Genomic DNA, 22254 nt, shown 5'->3' on the forward strand with positions numbered 1-22254 from the left:
AGTGGAGGATGGCCCAAGTACTTGGGCCCTGCACCCGCATGGGAGACCAGGAAAAGTACCTGGCTCCTGCCTTTGGATCAGCGCGGTGTGCCGGCCATGGCAGCCATTGGAGAGTGAACCAACGGCAAAGGAAGACCTTTCTCTCTGTCTCTCTCACTCACTGTCCACTCTGCCTGTCAAAAAAAAAAATCATAATACGTCAATTTCACTCCTATACATCAGTTTTTTTTTTCTTTTTGAACTCTATATATTAGCCAGAACACAGAGAAAACATATGATATGCATCTTCTGGTCTCTGGCTTATTTCACTAAGCATAATGGTCTCCAGTTGTGTCCAGTTTGTTGCAAAAGACAGTATTTCTTAACTTCTTACATAGATCAGACTATGCATCTAGTCTTAATATTCATTTTGAATAGTCCAACTGACATTCTTTCACTAATACCACTCTGTTCCAGTTTCTCTAACTTCAAAACTTTTAGTATTTGGTAGCTTAAGTTGACACAAGAAACTTTACTAAATACATATTATATATTACACACACTGTGGTCAGTGCTAAGGTAAAGCTAAAACTAGGAGCCACAATACTTGCCACCTTGATCTAGTGATCCACCCATTATGCCTATTTCTAGGAAGCTTCTTTTAAGAATAAAAATACAAGTATTTACTTTCAAATATTTTTCTCAATGTATCCAACATTACTGGCCAAGAAAAATATACATGTAAATATATAAAAGTACAATATACAGATCTCTAAAAATGACAAAAATGTAAGTACCACTACCTCAAATTTACATAGTCTACTCTTGAAGTTCAAAATATCTTGCTTGAGGGCCGGCACTGTGGTGTATTGGGCTAAACCTCTGCCTGGGGCTCCAGCATCCCAAATGGTTGCCGGTTCATGTCCTGGCTGCTTCTCTTCCGTGCCACCTCTCTGCTATGGCCTGGGAAAGCAATAGAGCATGGCCCAGGTGCTTGGGCCTCTGCACCTGCTGGGGACCTAAAAGAAGCTCCTGGCTCCTGGCTTTGGATCAGCTTAGCGCAGGCTTGGCTCTGGCTATTGCGGCCATCTGGGGAGTAAGCCAGCGGATGGAAGATCTGTCTCTCTGTCTCTCCCTCCCTGTGGCTCTACCTCTCAAATAAATAAATAAAATCTTTAACAAAAAAATCTTGCGTGTTCTAAATGAACAAAAGAGAAATCTATAAATCTCAGGACTCTTACCGTACATTTGGGTCATGGTCTACTATTTTGATCTTGTGGCAGTAGTAAGCAAAGAGCATTCCTATCTCTTCCCCTACAACCAATCTCATTTTGTTCTCAGGAATACAGAGCCAGGTATATAAACAAAGATTTGGTGAACTGAGTAGTTTTGGTTCCTCTCACACATCTCCTATTTCAGTCATGTTCATCTCAACATACTTAGGAAAGAACAAAGGGGAAGTAAGACGGCAGAATGAAACGCAGCAAATGACTCAGAAAATGTTGTCTCCTCTCAGCAAGAATCTAGCTTCTATAGGTAATGAAATTTCTCAAAAAAAGTTAGGGACATTTTACACCCCCAAAACCTCAGGACTGATACAGTGTCCCAAATAGTGCCGCAGCAAGGTCTGCTGAAAACACACGCACCTGTAAGGGTGATGTCGTCGTCGTCGTCATCAATGATTTCCTCCTCAGCGACGTCCAGGGAGCTCTCAGTAATCATGTCATTGGGCTCTTCCACACAGGCCAGACCAGCGTAACTATTGAGAATATCCGCCCCAGGAACATGTTCCACAATTACTGCAGGAAAAATCGCTGGATCACCAAGCTGGAAAGGGTAGAGAAAGAGAGGTGAGAGAAAACAAATGCTTAAAAGTTTCATTTTTGTTACAAATATAATCCAAAAATATTTCATGCTGGTCATCAATTTAGCTTTTACTTCATAAGCCACTTGATCTTCTACATTTTTGGGGCTGCAGAGAATATCTTTCCATTAAGGTCATCTAAATTTCCATTATTCTTGGGTCTTACTACCCAAGTTTCATTGGGAAACCTATAAATAATCTATAGTTTTTAAATGACATTAAATTTAAAAGCTTTATAATATATCAATGCATAAGCATGAACCAAGAAGTGATATGCAAATATAAAATACAATTAAGTAAAATCTCAAAAGTTTGGCATGGGCTGGCGCCGTGGCTTACTTGGTTAATCCTCCGCCTGCGGCGCCGGCACCCCAGGTTCTAGTCCCGGTTGGGGCGCTGGATTCTGTCCCGGTTGCTCCTCTTCCAGTCCAGCTCTCTGCTGTGGCCTGGAAGGGCAGTGGAGGATGGCCCAAGTGCTTGGGCCCTGCACCTGCATGGGAGACCAGGAGGAAGCCCCTGGCTCCTGGCTTCGGATTGGCGCAGTGCGCAGGCCATAGCGGCCATTTGAGGGGGGTGAACCAATGGAAAAGGAAGACCTTTCTCTCTCTCTCTCTCTTTCTAACTCTGCCTGTCAAAAAAAAAAAAGTTTGGCATGAACCAAAAAATAGTACCTGTGAGCTTAATAAATACACCATCACTTGACATAGAGGCTTGATTTTAACAACAGCTTTTGACTCAAACAGGAAAATTAACTTTCATTTTCTTTATTGTTCTCTTCAATCATAGCTATTAACAGTACACATTATTACTGTTAATGTCTAGTTATGAAATCATGGAATTTTGGAACTAAGGAAGCCTTAAAGTTTAATCTAGTACATCCACCTTGTTTTACAGATGAGGAACTGACCCAGATAGTTTCCAGCAATCCACTCAGAAATCACTTAGGGACAAACCTCATTAAGCTTGTACCTCTTTAACTTTCAATTTTGAAACAATTCCAGATTTAGAAAAGTTGCAAACACAGCACAAATAATTCCCATACAACCTTCCTCTATATTCCTCAAATTACAGCATTTAATCACAACTCCAAGAATATTTCTTTTTTTTAACTCCAAGAATATTTCAAAATGTTCATAGGCAATGCATATTATGAAAAAAACCCATGAATTTCAAAACTTTTTGTACCAAATATATTTTAACTCCATTTTTCCATGAACTTTATGAAGCACACTTATATTTATTATTCTCTTCCTATATTATTTTCTAATTTGTTTGAAAGTGGTAGAGATTTCGCTCCTTTAACCTTGAACATTCCAGTAATTTATTTCCTAAATGCTCATATAAGAATATCTTATATAAATACAGCACAATTATCGAAACCAGAAAGTAACATGAGTATAAGGGTACTTCAAAAAGTTTGTTGAGAAAAAGGAATTAAGGGGTGCCCTGTGGCGTAGCGTGGTAGGTTAAAGCTGCCGTCTGTAGTGCCGGTATCACCTATGGGCGCCAGTTCAAGACCCAGCTGCTCCACTTCTGATCAGTTCTCTACTATGGCCTGGGAAAGCAGCAGAAGATGGCCCAAGTCCTTGGGCCCCTGCACACATGTAGGGGACCCAGAGGAAGCTCCTGGCTCCTGGCTTCAGATCGGCTCAGCTCCGGCTGTTGTGGCCATTTGAGGAGTGAACCAGCAGATGGAAGATATTGCTCTCTGCCTCTCTGCAACTATGCCTTTCAAATAAATTAACAATGGAAAAAAAACAATGGAAAGAAAAAGGTATTAAAAGGTTAGTTTACTTTGGTGCAACAATAACTTGAAGTCTATGCACACTTTTTTCATAATATGTATTTTCCATAAACAAATTTTTTGAAGGCTCCTCATATACACGTTTCATAAATTTTTGACACCCAAATAAATTTATCTTTTAATTCTATTATCCATGAACTTTTTGAAGCGCAACGCTATAATATAATCAATTTGTTGCTGATATCCTTTATAAAAAAAAATGAACAAAAATTTTTTTGGTTCAGGAGTCAATGTAGCATCATAGGTTTAATTTAATAAATATCCTGTCTGTTTCTTAATAACAAGTCTTTTAACCTGAAATATTTTTTTTCCTTTAACCTGGAATAGTTCTTCAGCCTTTGTCTTTCACAATCTTGACAGTTTTGCAGAGTATAGAGCATTTATTTTGTAGAATGTTCTCAACCTGGGTTTGTATGGTATCTCCTCTCCTCAATCATTCAATTATTTTCATTTTTGGCGCGAATACCAAAAAAAGTATATACAAATACAGTATGTCATAGCTTTTAAAATATGTATTTGTCAGGGCCGGCGCTGTGGCATAGCAGGGAAAGCTGCCACCTGCCGTGCTGGCATCCCATATGGGCACCAGTTCGAGTCCCGACGGATCCAGCTCTCTGCTGTGGCCTAGGAAAGCAGTAGAAGATGGCCCAAGTCCTTGGGTCCCTGCACCCACGTGGGAGACCCGGAAGAAGCTCCTGGCTTTGAATCTGCGCAGCTCCAGCTGTTGCAGCCATCTGGGGAGTGAACCAACAGATGGAAGACCTCTCTTTTTCTCTCTGTCTCTGCCTGCCTCTCTGTAACTCTGACTTTCAAGTAAACAAATAAAACCTTAAAAAAAAATCTGTATGTCCTATAGCTGGGGTTATTAATTTTGATCACTTAGTTAAGGTAGTGTCCATCAGATCTCTTCAGCTGTAAAGTTACAATTTTTCCCTTTGTAACTAATAATTATATTATAGGAAGATACCTCAAGACTATGCAGACATTTTGGTTCTTACGTAAACATTTCACCCATAAAGTATCATCTTCTTAAATATTAAAAAAAAAGTTCTTGCTCATAGGTAATGTCAGATACTTTGCTATTTTCCTTAGTTAATTCTATATTGAAATTATGTATGGTTTCATTATAACTCAGCAGCCTCAATCTTTTAAAATTCATGTTTGCAGAACTGCACGTTGAGATTATAGATATTACTCCCACCATAAGAATTATCTAAATTAAATATGTATCAGGTCCTACACAGATCTATCCTTTTCTTCAAGATGTCATGCTTTGAAATTTACAAATAATAACCCAAAACACATTTGGATCGTTTTATTTCAAAATGCTTCTTCCTGTTTCAGAAAACAGGAAGTTAACCAGAAGTAGCTGGCTCTTTGAATTATAAAGTAAGTTTTAAAACAAAAACTAGGAAGTTCAAAAATTATATTATAAAACACACATGCACACACAGAAAAAGAAGACGATGGAATACAACATATCCAATCAAAGAGACCTTTTGACCTTCCTTCTTCCCTTTAAGAGAAATGATTAATGCACAAGTAATCCAACCTAGTATGAAGCTGTGCTTGCTAAAACTTTTTATTTTCCTCAAGTTAAGCTTCTGTCTTCTAACACAGCTAAGCACAAAATTGGAAACATTTTCACGATTTCATTTTATGCTGCAATAACCCTATCTACAAGGTAAGAGCAGACATCATTCCATCCATTAACAGATGAAGAATTGGGTTAGGAAACTTAACAAGGTTACCTACTAAGTCAGAGACAGAGATGGGTCAGATATGATTCACAAAAGCCTTCACACAAATGAAACAAAAATATGCCTACCTACCCCAATCCATTTGGCTCCTGCAACCTGGGCAGACAGTAGTCAGAATGTGGATACTGAGTGAGATCCCAGTGGAAAGAACAGGCCATCAAAGAAGGAGGTACCTTTCTCTGAAGGGAGGAGAGAACTTCCACTTTGACTATGGCCTTGTCTAAATAAGATCGGAGTTGGTGAACTCAAGAGGCTTCCATAGATCTGGCAGCTCATGTCAAGAGCCTTGGGTGATTACTAACGTCATAAATAAGAGTGGCAATTGTTCAATCAACGACAGGAGTCACTATGCACTTACTCCCCATGTAGGATCTCTGTCCTTCATGTGTTGTACTATGTGAATTAGCGGTATAACTAGTATTCAAACAGTACTTTATACTTTGTGTTTCTGTGTGGGTGCAAACTGTTGAAATCTTTACCTAGTATATACTAAGTTGATCTTCTGTATGTAAAGATATTTGAAATCTTGATGAAGAATGGGATGGGAGAGGGAGTGGGAGATGGGAGATGGGATGGTTGCAGGTAGGAGGGAGATTATGGGGGGAAAAAGCTGCTATAATCCAAAAGCTGTACTTTGGAAATTTATATTTATTAAATAAAAGTTAAAGAAATGTGGATATTACAAGGGATTCTCCAAAACTTCATCTGAATCTATGTAGTCCAAGTTTCAAATAACTACAAATATTGATTCCTACTTTTTTCCTTGTCCTGTTCTACTTACCTATAATTGGGTTGAAATAGTTGATCACTCCATTCTCTGGCATTTACAGGTATTTATAGGTATTGTATACCTTGCCAAATATCACAATAACCAACTCCACTTCTACTCCAGTTCCCTCCCCAAAGGCAAACATTCTTACCAGTCTCTGTTCCCAAACACAGAAAGTCTGTATATAATAAAACATATTCCAATTTGCTTTAAAGGATCCTTTTAACTTCAATTTTAAGAATTTAACATTAAGCTATTAAAATTTTAAACACACACAAGTTTCCTTTGAAGCAGAAGTTTAAGAATGAAAGGAACACATGGTTCTGTGATTTAGTACAAAAGAAATCTGTGAACCTGAGGCCTAGGGTCTTCTTCAACCCTGATTCTGTTATGTTAATATCCTCACCTATAAATGAAGGAAGAGCACCAGCTGATCCTAAGGGCACTACCAGGTTTTGTTTAATTAAGATGTATTTTAACTTCAGGTATTTTCATGCTCATGCTCATAACATTACAACATGAGCTTATTCATTTTATACACTAAACAGGAAGAGAGCAGGATGCCCAATGGCCATGTAGCTGCTGTCCTGTCTACTATTATTAGCAAACATAATTAACATGCCAAGCATTTTTGCCCACTGTTTTACAAGTATTACCACTCTAACACCACAAAACCCTATGAGGAAAATATACTGGACTCTACTTTCTACATGAGAAAATGGAGGCAAGGAGAAGGGAAGCATGAGGTCATTCAAATGTTCATGGAAAACATGCAGTACCTTTTAGGTCATTTCCCTACACAGTTTTAAAAGTATCCTTCTATAGTGGGCTCTCCATATCCAACAATTCAACTGCAAGTCAAAAATATTCAGAAAAACTTGTCTAAACTAAATGTGCACAGATTTTTCCCTCTTAACAATATAGTATAAGACCTGTTTACACTATATTAGTTATAGTAAGGAATCTGGAGGTGATTTAAAGGATATGCATATGTTACATGTAAACACTGCAACATTTAATATCAGGAACTTGAGCATCCACAGATTCTGGTGGCCACAAAGAGTCCTAGAACTGAGGAACAATTAATTCAGCATAATACATCTGTTTAGCAAGTGGTAGAACCCTAGCTTGAACTGACTCCAGTGCTCCTTACCTATACATCATTATAGTCAGCCTTCAGGCCGGTGCCGTGGCTCATTAGGCTAATCCTCCGCCTGCAGCACCGGCACCCCAGGTTCTAGTCCTGGTTGGGGTGCCAGATTCTGTCCCGGTTGCTCTTCTTCCAGGCCAGCTCTCTGCTGTGGCCCAGGAAGGCAGTGGAGGATGGCCCAAGTGCTTGGGCCCTGCACCTGCATGGGAGACCAGGAGGAAGTACCCGGCTCCTGGCTTTGGGCACAGCGTTAGCCGTAGCGGCCATTTGTGGGGTGAACCAATGGAAGGAAGACCTTTCTCTCTGTCTCTCTCTCTCACTGTCTAACTCTGCGTGCAATAAAAAAAATCAGCCTTCAACCTGAGCTTTGTTTTGTTGGCATATTTACTTAGCTCTGTTTAAAAAAAAAAACAGAATAGGAAAGAAAATGGAGGCATGACTTTCAATATTATCTTTTCCAGGGATTCACCAATCTGCAAGCTTTTTGTGGAGACAACCAGTTCTTTCTGGCCTGCAGAGTGCCTTCAGGGATCATTACCTAGTGCATCCAGGGTTCAGAATTACTGTTCTAAAAAAAATTACAACATTCAAAACTGTATTCTTTAACTGAGTCAACTTTAATTATTCATGCCATTACCTGGGATATTAGTGACCAGACAGTTATATGAAAACTTTCCTGTTCAGCACTTGCAGATTATTTTTCCTTTTCTTTTTGGGAAAGTAAAACACAATCTGGGTTATTAAATAGGAAAGGACTCCTCGCAATTAAACCAGTTTTCAAACTCTGAATTTCCAGTAGCAAATTAAACTTGTCAAGATAAACTAATTTTCATTTGTTCAGTAACTTTATCAAAGTTCTTAATAGCTCCAGCGTGAAAAATGCATATGCTAATTTTCCTTTACTAGGGGAATTTAGGACAAGTATTGAAAGAAACTTTTTAACAGCAATAATAGAAGGAGAGACAGTTCCCCAAATTGCAACACTGTTGGCCATATAGCTTCCAGTTTTTGTTGCTGATCACATATGTGGCAATACCATCAAGACAAAAAGACAAGGAAAGTGACCTAAACAATGTTACTCTCTGAAACAGGTTTGCTTGTTCCCTCAATATACCACAAACCAAAAGTCCTAGGTGGATATTTAAGATACTATGGATCATTATTACAACTCTAATAAGTAAAAGCTAATTCTACAGGTCTCTGGATACAAAAAAGCTTAGTAGCTTTCACATAACTTGTGTGCCAAGCTTCTCTTAACAGCAGAACTCAATCTGTTAAATGATGATTGTGAAACATCCTACTAAACTCTTCTATGCAACATCTTATTTCATTTTAAACTATTAACTGTTTTCCTGAAACAAACAAAGGAGGTTTAGAACTTACCTTTTTAAAATTCCCAGTGCAATGGTCCTTTTTAAGAACAGGTGTAAAACACAATTTCAAAGCAGTTCATACCATACCCTTGTGCAAAGACAAGGCAATACAAACAGTGTTCTGGCGCCTTTCTCTCCCTAGAGTCTTCAATAGCTCCCCAACACCAATTCTCTCCAATAAACACAGAAAGTCTAAATTTAGTGTACTCACTATGAAAACACATCTTTGAGACAAGTTCCTGTGCACTGTCTTCAAATCAGATTGCAGCCCCAAAGCCTCATCCTAACAAAACACTGCTTTGAGGACTTCTGACATTCCTGAATTATTTCCTTGCCTTTGATTTAAAAAAACAAAAGCACAAAACCAAAAATCCAGCACTTCACTCTATCATGGCCACATCTGACACTTTACCATGAGGGCACTGCACTATACACACACTATCAAAGCAGGGTTAGCCATTTTCAAGTTCTTATTTTAAGACCTGGTCCCACCATGTCTTATGATTTAGATTAAGGCAAATATCCAGCCTTTCTAGATTTCAGTTTTTGCATCTATCTAAAACAGTAATATCTTCTAAAGTTTTTCTTTTTTTTAATTAAATATGTATTTTATTTATTTGAGAGGTAGAGTTACAGACAGAGAGGTAGAGACAGAGAAAGAGGTCTTCCATATGCTGGTTCACTCCCCAGATGGCCACAATGGCCAGAGCTGCACCAATCCGAAGCCAGGAACCAGGAGCTTCTTCCAGGTTTCACAGGGGCCCAAGGACTTGGGCATCTTCTACTGCTATCCCAGGTCATAGCAGAGAGCTGGATAGGAAGAGGAACAGCCGGGACTGGGACCAGCACCCATATGGGATGCCAGCGCCTCAGGCCAGGACTTTAACCCGCTGCACCACAGAGCCCACCCCCTAGAGTTTTTCTAAGAATTAAATAACATGTAAATAAGTCACCTGTTAAACTGGATGGCATAGAGTAAGTAGTCAAGATATCCTGTTAAAAGTCTTTCATTATTTGATTTAGCTAGATATACTCTTACAAGTTGACAGTATAAACTTACATTGAAAAGACATGGTTTTAGGTTTTTTTTTGGGGGGGGGTTTAAAATATTTATTTATTAGAGGCGGCGCTGTGGTATAATGGGTAAAGCCACCACCTGCAGTGCTGGCATCCCATATGGGTGCAGGTTCAAGTCCAGGCTGCTACACTTCCGATCCAGCTCTCTGCTATGGTCTGGGAAAGCAATAGAAGATGGCCCAAGTCCTTGGGCCCCTGTGCTGGCATAGGTGACCGGGAGGAAGCTCCTGGCCCCTGGCTTCAAATTGGTGGCCAATTGGGGAGTGAACCAGCGGATGGAAGACCCCTCTCCCTCTCCCTTCCCCTCCCCTCCCCCTCTCCCAATTAGATTGGTGAACAAATCTAATCATCTATACTTAGCAGCAACCCTTCCTTCAAATAAAAACAAAAGGTGATCTATAAATGTGCTCACTCTGAATGTTTATCAAAGTGTACACTTAAAGCCTGTGCATATTTTTGTATTTATGCTGTACTTCAATAAAAAGTTTAAAAAGCAGAGGCCCACCTGATAGAAAAAAAAACTTCAAAATGACTTCACCTTACTTTTCTTTAGTTTCAGTTCTAATCATTGTTCTGCCACAGAGATGGGAGAAGTTGGGGGAGGGGAATCCAAATAAATACTAGGATGGTATTGCTTGATTATTTCATGTAAATCATGATAAAATTATAGTAAATCTCTAGACACAGTATATCTAGATGGATACAAACACACACACACACACAAAATCAGGGTGACTGGTGAACAAAATGAAAATTGAAATTCTTTAAAACAAGTTTCCAAAGTACATTTTTATAAATTATTTTTGGAAATAAATTAGTATTGGAATATATTTGTATTACAAGAGTGTAGGGGCCAGCGCTGTGGCATAGCAGCTAAAGCCACCGCCTGCAGTGCCAGCATCCCATATGGGTGCCAGTTCGAGTCCCAGCTACTCCACTTCTGATCAAGCTCTCTGCTATGGCCTGGGAAAGCAGCAGAAGATGGCCCAAGTCCTTGGGCTCCTGCACCCGTGTGGGAGACCCAGAAGAAGCCCCGGGCTCCTGGCTTTGGATGGTGCAGCTCGGGCCATTGCAGCAATTTGGAGAGTGAACCAAGGGATGGAAGACCTCTCTCTCTGCCTCTCCTCTCTCTGTGTAACTCTGACTTTCGGATAAAGTTTTTTAAAAAAAGAATGTAAAGCATTACTGCTCCTTTTCCATATAGTGCCCCTCCCCAATGGCTACCACTGTTACCAATTTCAAAAGCACATTTTAAATGATTTCAGGAATTGAAGCTGATAGAACAAAGACATAAGCCTTAGCCATTCTCAATCATTGCCCAAAAGATAGATAAACACTGGAATTTATTCCTTGCCCTTGAATCTCAATTGGGCCTCACACTCTATTGCCTTTACACCCCTGCATTCTTTCCCAGGTTCCCAAGGCCCCACAGGTCCACCTGAAAGACCAGTTCTAGGAATCGGCCTCTGCTGCTGCCTCCTACCCCTACCCCCATCCCTAGCCCTCCTAAAATATAAAAAGGCCGGGCCCCTAGGGTCAGGGCCTTCTGCAACGTGTTCCATCAATGTGCACACTGGCAGCTGGTGAACCACCTCTAACAATTATTCTCTGAATAAATCTGGTCTGACTCCAGATTCGTATACTGCCTCCTCTCTATTCTGCACCTCTCTTCCTAACATTTTTGGTGCTCTGTGTGAAGAGGCACCCATCCGTGCCTCTTTTCTTAACAGAAGTTTTATATAAAATAAGCTGGATTGTGCAATAGATCTCCAAGGTCCAGCACAAAGTTTTCTGTGAAGCATTTTTCACAGCCAAATTCTCTGAATACTTGGAGAAATTTGCCACTAACACAGCTTCATTATCTGCACATGAGAATATTTCTGTTGATTAGCTCAAGCTCTTTATTCTTAACTTTAAAAGAAAATAAAAAGCAATTTTAACAACCAGACAGAAAAGTTTACCTAGTTTGTAGTACACACTACCTAATATGTTAGTCTACCTTAAAAACATCAATTAAAAATACAGTATGTGAACCTAGTTTTTAAAAATTTAATACATAAATGTATTTGTGAAAAAGTAATAATCCTATTTATTCTAGGTATAAATTACTATAAAAATAATTTACTTAATATTTTTCCAGATTCTCTTTTTCATGTGTGGTTGCTTTTATCTCTTACATCCTAGAATAAATGTAAAGAATTTGGTGTCCCTTGAGTCAGATCCAAGTCCATGCAGGTGTTGTCACTTTATACTCATTCCTTTCCAGGCAACAACGACTCTTTCATATAACCTCTCTCTGAGATTCCTCACTATAAGGGTTTTCCTTATTTGTAAAGTGGAGATAATGAGTTATTGTATTAACAGTTATCAACAAAATTATTGTGAATATGAAAAAGAAAACACATATCACATAGAGGTCCTGGCACAGGGAAGAGATAATAAATATTCCCTCTTATTATACTACAACAAAATACTTATCTTGATATGACCCATAGGTATATATGCACATTTTGCCAAATTTTAGTATCTATTTTGTGTTCACTTTGTAAAAATGAATTAGGAAACTTGCTCTAAACTGAACTATTTAAACAATTCATTAAATCTTAAATAACCATGGAACTATTTGGGCTACCAGTGTTATGCATGTGGGAATTGTTCCATGGCAATTTCCTCAGTTTCCTTCATGGTTACAAATGCATTTTCACTTCATGAAAGATACCCATTCTAAGTTACTTGTACTCCAAAAACTTAAAAATAGTTCCATGTATTCACTCAAAGAAAATTCACAAGGAAATCAACAAACATCCAATAAAGCAAATTATCCTCTAGTAGATACTCTGTAAGAATAGTGGTAGGGCCAGTGCTGTGGTGTAGTAGGTTAAGCCTCCACCTGCAGCCCGACATCCCATATGGACGCCAGCTTAAGTCCCAGCTGTTCGACTTCTCATCCAGTATCCCTGCTAATAGCCTGGGAAAGCAGCAGGAGATGGCCCAAAGTCCATGGACCCCTGTACCCACTTAGGAGACCCAGAAGAAGCTCCTGGCTTCGGATTGGCTCAGCTCCAGCTGTTGCGTCCATTTGGGGAGTGAACCAGCGGATAGAAGACTTCTCTCTGTAATTTTGCCTCGCAAATAAATAAATAGATGATAAAAAAAACAACTTGCTAAGGTTCAGCCAACGATGCCTAAAGTAGTTGGGTCCTAAGATCCTGGCTTTGGCCTTACTCAGCCCTAGCTGTTGTAGGCATCTGGAGGGTGAACCAGCAGATGAGAGATCTTTCTCTCCCCCTGCTCCATTCAAATAGAAAGGAAGAAAACAACAAGAAAAATCATGCTTAAAATATCAAATTTGGATCCTTAAAAAAAAAAAAGTGCTAGTAAATTAGAACTGGAATCCAGACACTAATCTGTTATTTTGGAGAGTGATTACTCTGGGTGCCTTGGTAACCCCGCCTCCAAGTCTATCAAAAGTGAAAGGTTCTAATATAGGCCACTCAAGATAACATTATGCTGGGGGCGGTTCTGTGGTACATTGGGTTAAAGCTTCAGCCTACAGTGCCAGCATCCCATATGGGAGCCAGTTCAAGTCCCAGCTGCTTCACTTCTGATTCAGTTACCTGTAACAGCCTGGGAAACCAGTGGAAGATGGCCCAAGTGGTTGGGCTCCTGCACCTATGTTGGAGACCCGGATGAAGCTCCTGGTCTTGGCTTCTGAGTGAACCAGTGGATGGAAGACTTCTCTCTCTCTCTGTCTCTACTTCTCTATAACTCTATCTTTCAAATAAATAAAACAAATCTTTTTTTTTTTTTTTTGGACAGAGTGGACAGTGAGAGAGAGAGACAGAGAGAAAGGTCTTCCTTTGCCGTTGGTTCACCCTCCAATGGCCGCCACAGATGGTGCGCTGCAGCAGGCGCAGCGCACTGATCCCATGGCAGGAGCCAGGTGCTTCTCCTGGTCTCCCATGGGGTGCAGGACCCAAGCACTTGGGCCATCCTCCACTGCACTCTCGGGCCATAGCAGAGAGCTGGCCTGGAAGAGGGGCAACCGGGACAGAATCCGGCGCCCCGACTGGGACTAGAACCCGGTGTGCCGGCACCGCAAGGCAGAGAATTAGCCTAGCGAGCCGTGGCGCCGGCCTAAAACAAATCTTAAAAAAAAAAAAAAAAAAAAGAACTGCTGCAAGGATTAAATTACTTTTTTTAAAAAAGATAACATTAGGGGCCGACGCTGTGGTGTAGCAGGTAAAGCCGCCACCTGCAGAGCTGGCATCCTATATGGGCGCTGGTTCGAGTCCCAGCTGCTCCACTTCCTATCCAACTCTCTGCTATGGCCTAGGAAAGCAGTAGAAGAAGGACCAAGCTCTTGAGCCCCTGCACCCGCGTGGGAGACCTGGAAGAAGCTCCTGGCTCCTGACTTTGGGTCAGGCCACCTCCAGCCATTGTGGCCACTTAGGGAGTGAACCAGCGGATGGAAGACCTTCCCCTCTCTCTCTGCCTCTCTCTCTCTGTATAACTCTTTCAAGTAAAATAAATCTTAAAAAAAAAAAAAAAACATTATACTACAGAAAATTGATAGAATACTATCTCTATCACAGGGTAGCTTGTGGGAAACAATGTGTATGCAGAGAAAACTCTGTAACCTACAAAGGGCTATACAAAATGTTAAGCAGTATTAGCTTTACACAGTACTCAGTAAGTCAATCACAAAATGTTTTCTTGGCAGAAAAGTTAACATCCAGAGCAACAGTAGGGCAGAGAATGTAGACACATGTCTCTATTAGCCTCCTCAACTCCCAGTGACTTTCTTTCCTCAATATTCTAGCTTTTAAGGATTATATTATACACGCTATAAATATCACTAAACAGGTAAGTATTATGTTATATGGCTTAATACAGGAGGAAAATAATTGAAGTCTCTGGTAATTAACAAAGTGCTTCCAACTAAAAAGAAACTGACTACACTACAGTGCTAGGTAAAAAGTGTTCTTTAGTCTATCTTTGAGTTTTTCAAAGTAATAAACTATAAAATAAAATGGTACTGATAATGCGGTAATGATGATGATTAAAGTTGCCACTTTATACATACTTTATGTATGTACTTCATATGGCTTACACCACTTAATTGCCACAACAACACTATGCTAGTTTGTTGACATTTCTAGACAACCAGCCGAGAGGAGGCAGAACCAAGATCTGAATCCAGGCATTGTGACTCCAGGGTCGTCAGCTTAACCACCACCATAGACAACAAATTCACGATCCTGCAAATAAACTGCAGTCACACTCAAAGTTTCATCTTAAAGCTTGGCTTTAAAAATATACATATAGATACAAATTTGTTGTACTTCTGTCGGCTCTAGCAGACGTGAGTATTTCTGAAGAAACCTGGCTTCCTTGTTGATCAGTGCCATCAAAATGCAAGTCTAATTAAATGGTCTTTCCCTCAGACTTCCCCAAGATAACATTTGAAATTCCATTGAAAATCCCTGAGGAGCTGTTTAAACAAAGTCTAATCCCAGCATAGCTCTTTCAAGACAACTGCCCTTCTTTAGTCTTTTTCTTATGGGAGTGCTCACTTGAAAAGTTCAGTATGGATGGCTTATATGTGTGTGTGAGGTTCTATATGACAAGTCAGTTACAGAAATAGGGTGTAGTAAATTTCAACCAGGCTTAAATGTTTACCTTATTTACACAAATTAAAGGTCAATTTTTGCTTCAAATGAAGGATTTTAATAAGAATCTTATATGTACATAGAACAGAATAAAAAGAGGCAAAACATTCTCAAATAGATGATAATAGACACAATCTTTGTGTACAGACTTAGAACCACTGAACTGTGTACTTTAAACAGGTGAGTTATATAGTCTGTGAATTATGTCACAATAAAGCTTTTTTAAAAAGATATATACATAGGGCCAGCGCCGCGGCTCAATAGGCTAATCCTCCGCCTTACAGCACCGGCACACCGGGTTCTAGTCCCAGTCGGGGTGCCAGATTCTGTCCCGGCTGCCCCTCTTCCAGGCCAGCTCTCTGCTATAGCCCGGGAGTGCAGTGGAGGATGGCCCAAGTGCTTGGGCCCTGCACCCCATGGGAGACCAGGAGAAGCACGAGGCTCCTGGCTTCGGATCAGCGTGATGCACCGGCCACAGCGCACCGGCCATTGGAGTGTGAACCAATGGCAAAAAAAAAAAAAAAAAGGAAGACCTTTCTCTCTGTCTCTCTCTCTCTCTCTCTCTCACTGTCCACTCTGCCTGCAAAAAAAAAAGGATATACACATAGGCTGGCGCCACAGCTCACTAGGCTAATCCTCCACCTGCGGCGCTAGCACCCTGGGTTCTCGTCCTGGTTAGGGTGCTGGATTCTGTCCCGGTTGCTCCTCTTCCAGTCCAGCTCTCTGCTGTGGTCCAGCTCTCTGCTGTGGTCCAGAAGGGCAGTGGAGGATGTCCCAGATCCTTGGGCCCTGCACCCACATGGGAGACCAGGAGGAAGCACCTGGCTCCTGGCTTCAGATCGGCACAGCACGCCGGCTGTAGCAGCCACTTGGGGGATGAACCAATGGAAAAAGGAAGACCTGTCTCTCTGTCTCTCTCTCTCACTGTCTAACTCTGCCTGTCAAAAAAAAATATAAAAAAGATATATACATAATAAGAGTAGTCTACATATAATTATATTAAATTAATTAGAATGAATAACACTGTTTTGTTAACATCATAAATGCAAAAGTAGTAATTTTTCCACATTTAAAGCTTTTTTCATCATTTAAAAATAGCTATTACACATGGCTAGCGTTATTCATAGTTGAAGGCATAGGCTATATTACAACTGCCAGCTTCATCACTTAGCTATGTAATTTCAGAAAAATCGCTTCCCTTCCCAGAGCCTCACTTAACTCTTCTTTAAAGTGAAAATTAGAGTACCTATCTCAAAAGATTGCTGTAAAAATTAAACAGGATATTCTTTGAAAAGTATATAGCACAGTGCACAGGACAAAATGCTCAGTGGAAACAATCTACTAAAATTCACCACTGAATGATCCTGGATCCCATCTATATCTTCATTATTAGGATGTTTTTATAGGGACTCTGTGATGGCTGGGAGACAGTTAAAAAAGATTTTAGATTTTATTTTAAAAAAGTTATTAAGTTCCTACTCCTCTCATTGACTCCTCTTTCATAATGACCATCAGCCTCCTAGATGCCAATAGTTGGCAGGGAAATGAGCCAGGCCAAATGCTGGACCAGAGTAGTCTCTTCACTTGACTTGCAGGAAGCCCCAAGCCTTATGCAAAGTCACACTCTCCTGAAAGGCAATGAAGCTTGTCAGTGAAAGACTCTATGGTATAAATCTTTTGGTGAAGACTTTCCCAAATGTACAGAAAAGAAACAACCACTGTATATTAATTTTGCAAATAGTCAGGCTTTAAAAATATTTATTTATTTTCATTTGAAGAAGCAGAGAGAGGGAAGGATAGGCAGAGAGAAATCTATCCACTGTTTGACTCCTCCAATGACTTCAATGGCTGGAGTTGGGTTGAGATGACGCTGGGTGCTCAATCTACGTTGCCCACACGGGTGGTGGGGACCCAACCACTTAAGTCATCTTCTGCTGTCTCCCAGTGTGCACTAGCGGGAAGCTGGATCCTAACCACTAGGCCAAACACCTGCCCCCAAGCTTTTGATGAATTTGATAAGTCTTATCTGCCAAGATTCGAAAAAGAAAGCAACTAAAACAGGTAGAACCTGTCCTTTTATGAGGAGAGGAAAAAAAAAAAAAAAGATGACCCATTGTGTCAAAGTTTAGGTTAGTAACATCCTTCCACATCACTCATGGCACACAGAACACTATCAATTTCTTCTATCCTGTCTCATGAAGTATACTTACTCTAACCTAACAGATTCTTGCTATTCCAGATGAAAAATGGGAGATTTGGGTCCAGCACTGTAGTGCAGTGGATTATGACACTATGCCACATCAACATCCCTTATGAGCTCCAATTTGAGTCCCAGCTGCTCTACTTCCGAAGCAGCTTCCGCTAATGTGCCTGGGAAAGAAGCAGAAGATGGCCCAAGACTTTGATGGAGCTCCTGGCTTGGGCTTGGCCCAGTCCTGGCCATTGTGGTTATTTAAGGAATAAATCAGTAGATGAAAGATCTGTCTGTCTCTCCCTCTTTCTCTGTAACTCTGCCTTTTGAATAAATAAATCTTTTTTTAAAAAAAGAAGAAAAAGGGGAGGTCTGTGTGACCTGTACTTTTATGTACATTTTCTCTTTCACAACATACACTCTCATTTTCCTTTTTTTTTTTTTTTTTTTTAAGATTTATTTATTTATTGGAAAGGCAGAGTTACAGAGAGGCGGGGTTGGGGGGCGTCTTCCATCCACTAGTTCACCCCCCAAACGGCCACAAATGCCAGAGCTGGGCTGATCTGAAACCAGGAGCCTGGAGCTTCTTCCAGGTCTCCCATGTGTATGCAGGGGCCAAGGACTCCAGGTCTCCCACACGTGTGCAGGCGCCCAAGGACTTGGGCCATCTTCTACTGCTTTCCCAGGCCATAGCAGAGAGCTGGATCAGAAGAGGAGCAGCTGGAACTTGAACCAGCGCTCACATGGGATGCTGGCACTGCAGGCAGCGGCCTTACCCAATATGCCACAGTGCCGACCCCCACATTCTCATTTTCAAAATGCAACTGCATCAGCCAGCACTGCAGCTCACTTGGCTAATCCTCTGCCTGCGGCTCCGGTACCACAGGTTCTAGTCCTGGTCGGGGCACCGGATTCTGTCCCTATTGCTCCTCTTCCAATCAGCTCTCTGCTGTGGCCCAGGGAAGGCAGTGGAGGATGGCCCAAGTGCTTGGGCCCTGCACCCACATAGGAGACCAGGAGGAAGCACCTGGCTCCTGGCTTTGGATCTGCGCAGCATGCTGGCCGTAGTGGCCATTTGGGGGGGTGAACTAACAGCAGGAAAACCTTTCTATGTCTCTCTTTCACTGTCTAACTTTCCCTGTCCAAAAAAAGAAAAAAAAAATGCAACTGCATCAAAATTCCCTGTGGGAGTGGGTGCATGGCATAGGAATTAGGAAGCTCATGGAGATACTGGTGTACCATATCAAAACACTTGGGTTTCAATCTTGGCTCCACTGATGGTACCAATGCACCAGTAATGCACACCCTGGCAGTAAGCAAGTGATGGTTCAAGTAGTTAAGTCTCTGCCTCCTAGCCCCATGTGGAAGCCTTCAGTTCAGCTCCCAGTCTCCTGCTCTGTCCTGGCTCAGCCCTAGACATTGCAGGGATGTGGGGAGTAAACCAGTGGGTAAACCAGTGGGTTTGTCTCTTTCTGCCTCTCAAACATTTAATACATTAAAAAAAAAATTAAACTGCCCTCTGTAGCTTGAAGAGGTCTTCTAAAATATAGGAAAACAACGCAACTGTTAATTCTCTTGGATTTTTTTTTGAAAAACAATTCTAATGTAAAACAGAGTAGAGAAAAATGTAAGTACTCATGTGTGTACCAATCAGATTTAATAAATGTGAACATTATCATTTAATAATTTATCTACTCGCAATTTTAAAACAAATTTTAAAAATTTACTCCTGGCTCCTGGCTTCAGATCGGCGCAGCGCCGGCCGTGGCGGCCATTTGGGGGATGAACCAACGGAAGGAAGAGTAGATGAAAGATCTGTCTGTCTCTCCCTCTTTCTCTGTAACTCTGCCTTTTGAATAAATAAATCTTTTTTAAAAAAAGAAGAAAAAGAGGTCTATGTGACCTGTACTTTTATGTAAATTTTCTCTTTCACAACATACACTCTCATTTTTTTTTTAAGATTTATTTATTTATTCTCTCTCTCTCTCTCTCACTGTCTGTCAAATAAAAAAAAAATTAATTGCGGTTGCTTTCACTAAACATGTACCATAAGGCAGTTCCTCAGTACTGTCAGAAAAATGACTCCATGAACAGTTGTTTCTGGTTTTGGAAGTACAGTGGTGTGGAAAGGTTAAGTATGGTTCACCAGTATGGGATACTGACTACTTCCAATGTAGCTTCCTGCTAATGTGGCTGGGAAACAGCAGATGATGGCTCAAGTACTTGAGTGCCTGCCACCGATGTGGGAGACTGGGCTGGAGTTCCTGGCTCTTGGCTTTGGCTTGGCCCAGTCCCAGCTATTAAGCCATTTGAGGAGTGAACTAGCAGATAAAAGATCTCTGTCCCTCCCTCTACCACTCTGTTTTTCAAATAAAATCTTTTTTAAAAAGTATATTTAATTTAAAAATAAATAAAATTCATTCAAAACCCTATACCAAATCTATGATGTGATATTAATGAAGACAATGTGATGTTGGCAGAGTATAAAGACAGTTCAATGAGACAAAATATACTAGTTAGTATACAACAACAGTGACAATTTTCATGTGGAAAACATAAACCATTCAATAAATATTGAAGACCACCCTTTGTGGGGATGAGGGAGACATCAGATCAAGATATCTCACAACATACAGAAATAAACTTCAGATGGACTGAAAAGGTAAACATATGAAGCACAGAAGGAAATATGGAGAATATTTAATAATTTAAAAAGTGAGGAAACCTTTCTTAAGCAGAAGAAAAGTATCCAAAATTAATAATGTAAATTTATAATGTTAATAAATTTTATTGAAAATATGAAATTTCTATAAGGCACAGAATATATTGCTAAAAGACAGTATCCAATTGAGAGAAAATATTTGCCATCATGTGTTCCAAGAGGAGAATTAATCACTAATTGTAGAATAGTTAGAAGGCAATGATTCTAATGTAATATCAAATATAACATACAAAGAACTCCCTAACTGGGCAAAGGATATTAATATGTAATTCACAGAAAACTCAAATGAACAATAAATAAAAATTTACAAACAAACTACCTCACTATTTAGTAGTCAAGCAATGAAAAAGCCAGCATTTGGCATAACAGTTAAGATGCAGCTTAGGGATACTCACAATCCCTATCTGAGTGACTGATTCAAGTCTATTCAGCTTTCTATTCCAACTTCTAGTTAACCCAGCACCTGTTGATTCAAACAGCCGGGTCCCTGGCACCCATGTGGGAGAACCACTCCTGATTTCAGCCTGGCCCCGCCTGTACTACTGTGGGCATTTGGAAAACAAAAAAGTGGGAGATCTCTGTCAATTTTCTGTCTCTTCACCTTTTAAATAAATAAATTAGGTAAACAAATAATGTTTTATGTTTACATGTCAACAAAGTTAATAATTCCATTTTAATAATACCACAGATATAATCACACAAATGTATATACACTATTTCATATACACAGAGATATGATGGCAAAATGACAGTGCTCAGTAAATATTTGTTATGTGATAGGCATAGTTCTAAGACATTTATAAACTCATTTAATCTTTATAACAATACTACAAATTACATCTATAATTCTCATCTACATTTTATATATGAGAAAAGCAAAGTATGGTGAGGTTAAGCAGCTTGCCCAAGGTGATAGAGTAAGCAGTAGACTTGGGACCTAACTCAGGGATTCTGACTTCAGTATCACTTCTGCCACTACAGAAGCCTACTGCCTCTGCCTCCCCAAACAATGATGTTCACTGCATGGTCATGAAATACCAAATACTGGTAATAGCCACAATCAGAGACTGGTGAAATAATGGTGACTGGCCATTCATTGTGTAGGAAAAGAAATGATATAGAGCCAACATACATACACAAATATTTATATTATATGAAAACAAATCACAAAAAAGGTTTAGCATAATTTCATTTGTATCTTAAAAACAATTTATTTATGTTCATTTGCTTAGACTCCAAAAATTTACATACCAAACAGTACTACTTCCTTTTAGGGAGGAGAACAGGATAAAAGAGTAAGGGTAATGAGAAATTTTCATTATTTAATCTTTGTGTTATGTGGTATAGTTTATAAATGGCAAGTTACTATTTTTATATTAAAAGCAAATTACAAGCAAATATGGAGGTAGAGCCATAGGTTTGATAAGATGCAAATAAGAATGACACTACAGAATTTACTTCTATGTGAAACAGTTAAGTTTACTAAGATCATAGTAATAAATTGAAGAACTCTCAATCTGGCCAATAGTTTGAAACATTTTGACACTGACTATCATACCTAAGATTGTCACATACTATTACAAATGTATAAAACACCATTAGTGAGAATCAAACTCCTTAGGTTCAAGTTGTGGCTCCACTATTTGGAAGCTGTGTTATTTGGGGTAAGTCATCTGACCTCTGTGTCTCAATTTCCTCATTGTAAAACAGGGTTATTAGTATTCACCTCTTTTGGTTAATATTTATAAATTACTTATAGCAGCTGCATAAAACTAGTAAAGATTTGCTCTAAAGAGAAAAATTTAAAACTTAAGAAAATACACATAGGCCGGCGCCGCGGCTCACTAGGCTAATCCTCCGCCTAGCGGCGCCGGCACACCGGGTTCTAGTCCC

General features: G+C 40.0%; 1 protein-coding gene across 13 annotated transcripts in view; it reads right to left on the reverse strand.

Moving 5' to 3' along the window:
* Positions 1-22254, reverse strand: part of ELF1 (E74 like ETS transcription factor 1) — a 116910-nt gene that overhangs the window by 32201 nt on the left and 62455 nt on the right. For all 13 annotated transcript variants that reach the window (XM_070048741.2, XM_017343508.4, XM_089304100.1 and 10 more), the window contains one exon: positions 1626-1806. In XM_070048741.2, the coding sequence (XP_069904842.2) occupies positions 1626-1806 (181 nt within the window). The remainder of the gene's footprint in view (positions 1-1625; positions 1807-22254) is intronic.

The sequence above is a fragment of the Oryctolagus cuniculus genome, chromosome 9 (genome assembly GCF_051225735.1).
Source record: "Oryctolagus cuniculus isolate XC-2025 breed Fujian yellow rabbit chromosome 9, ASM5122573v1, whole genome shotgun sequence".
In the NCBI taxonomy this organism is placed as follows: Eukaryota; Metazoa; Chordata; class Mammalia; order Lagomorpha; family Leporidae; genus Oryctolagus; species Oryctolagus cuniculus.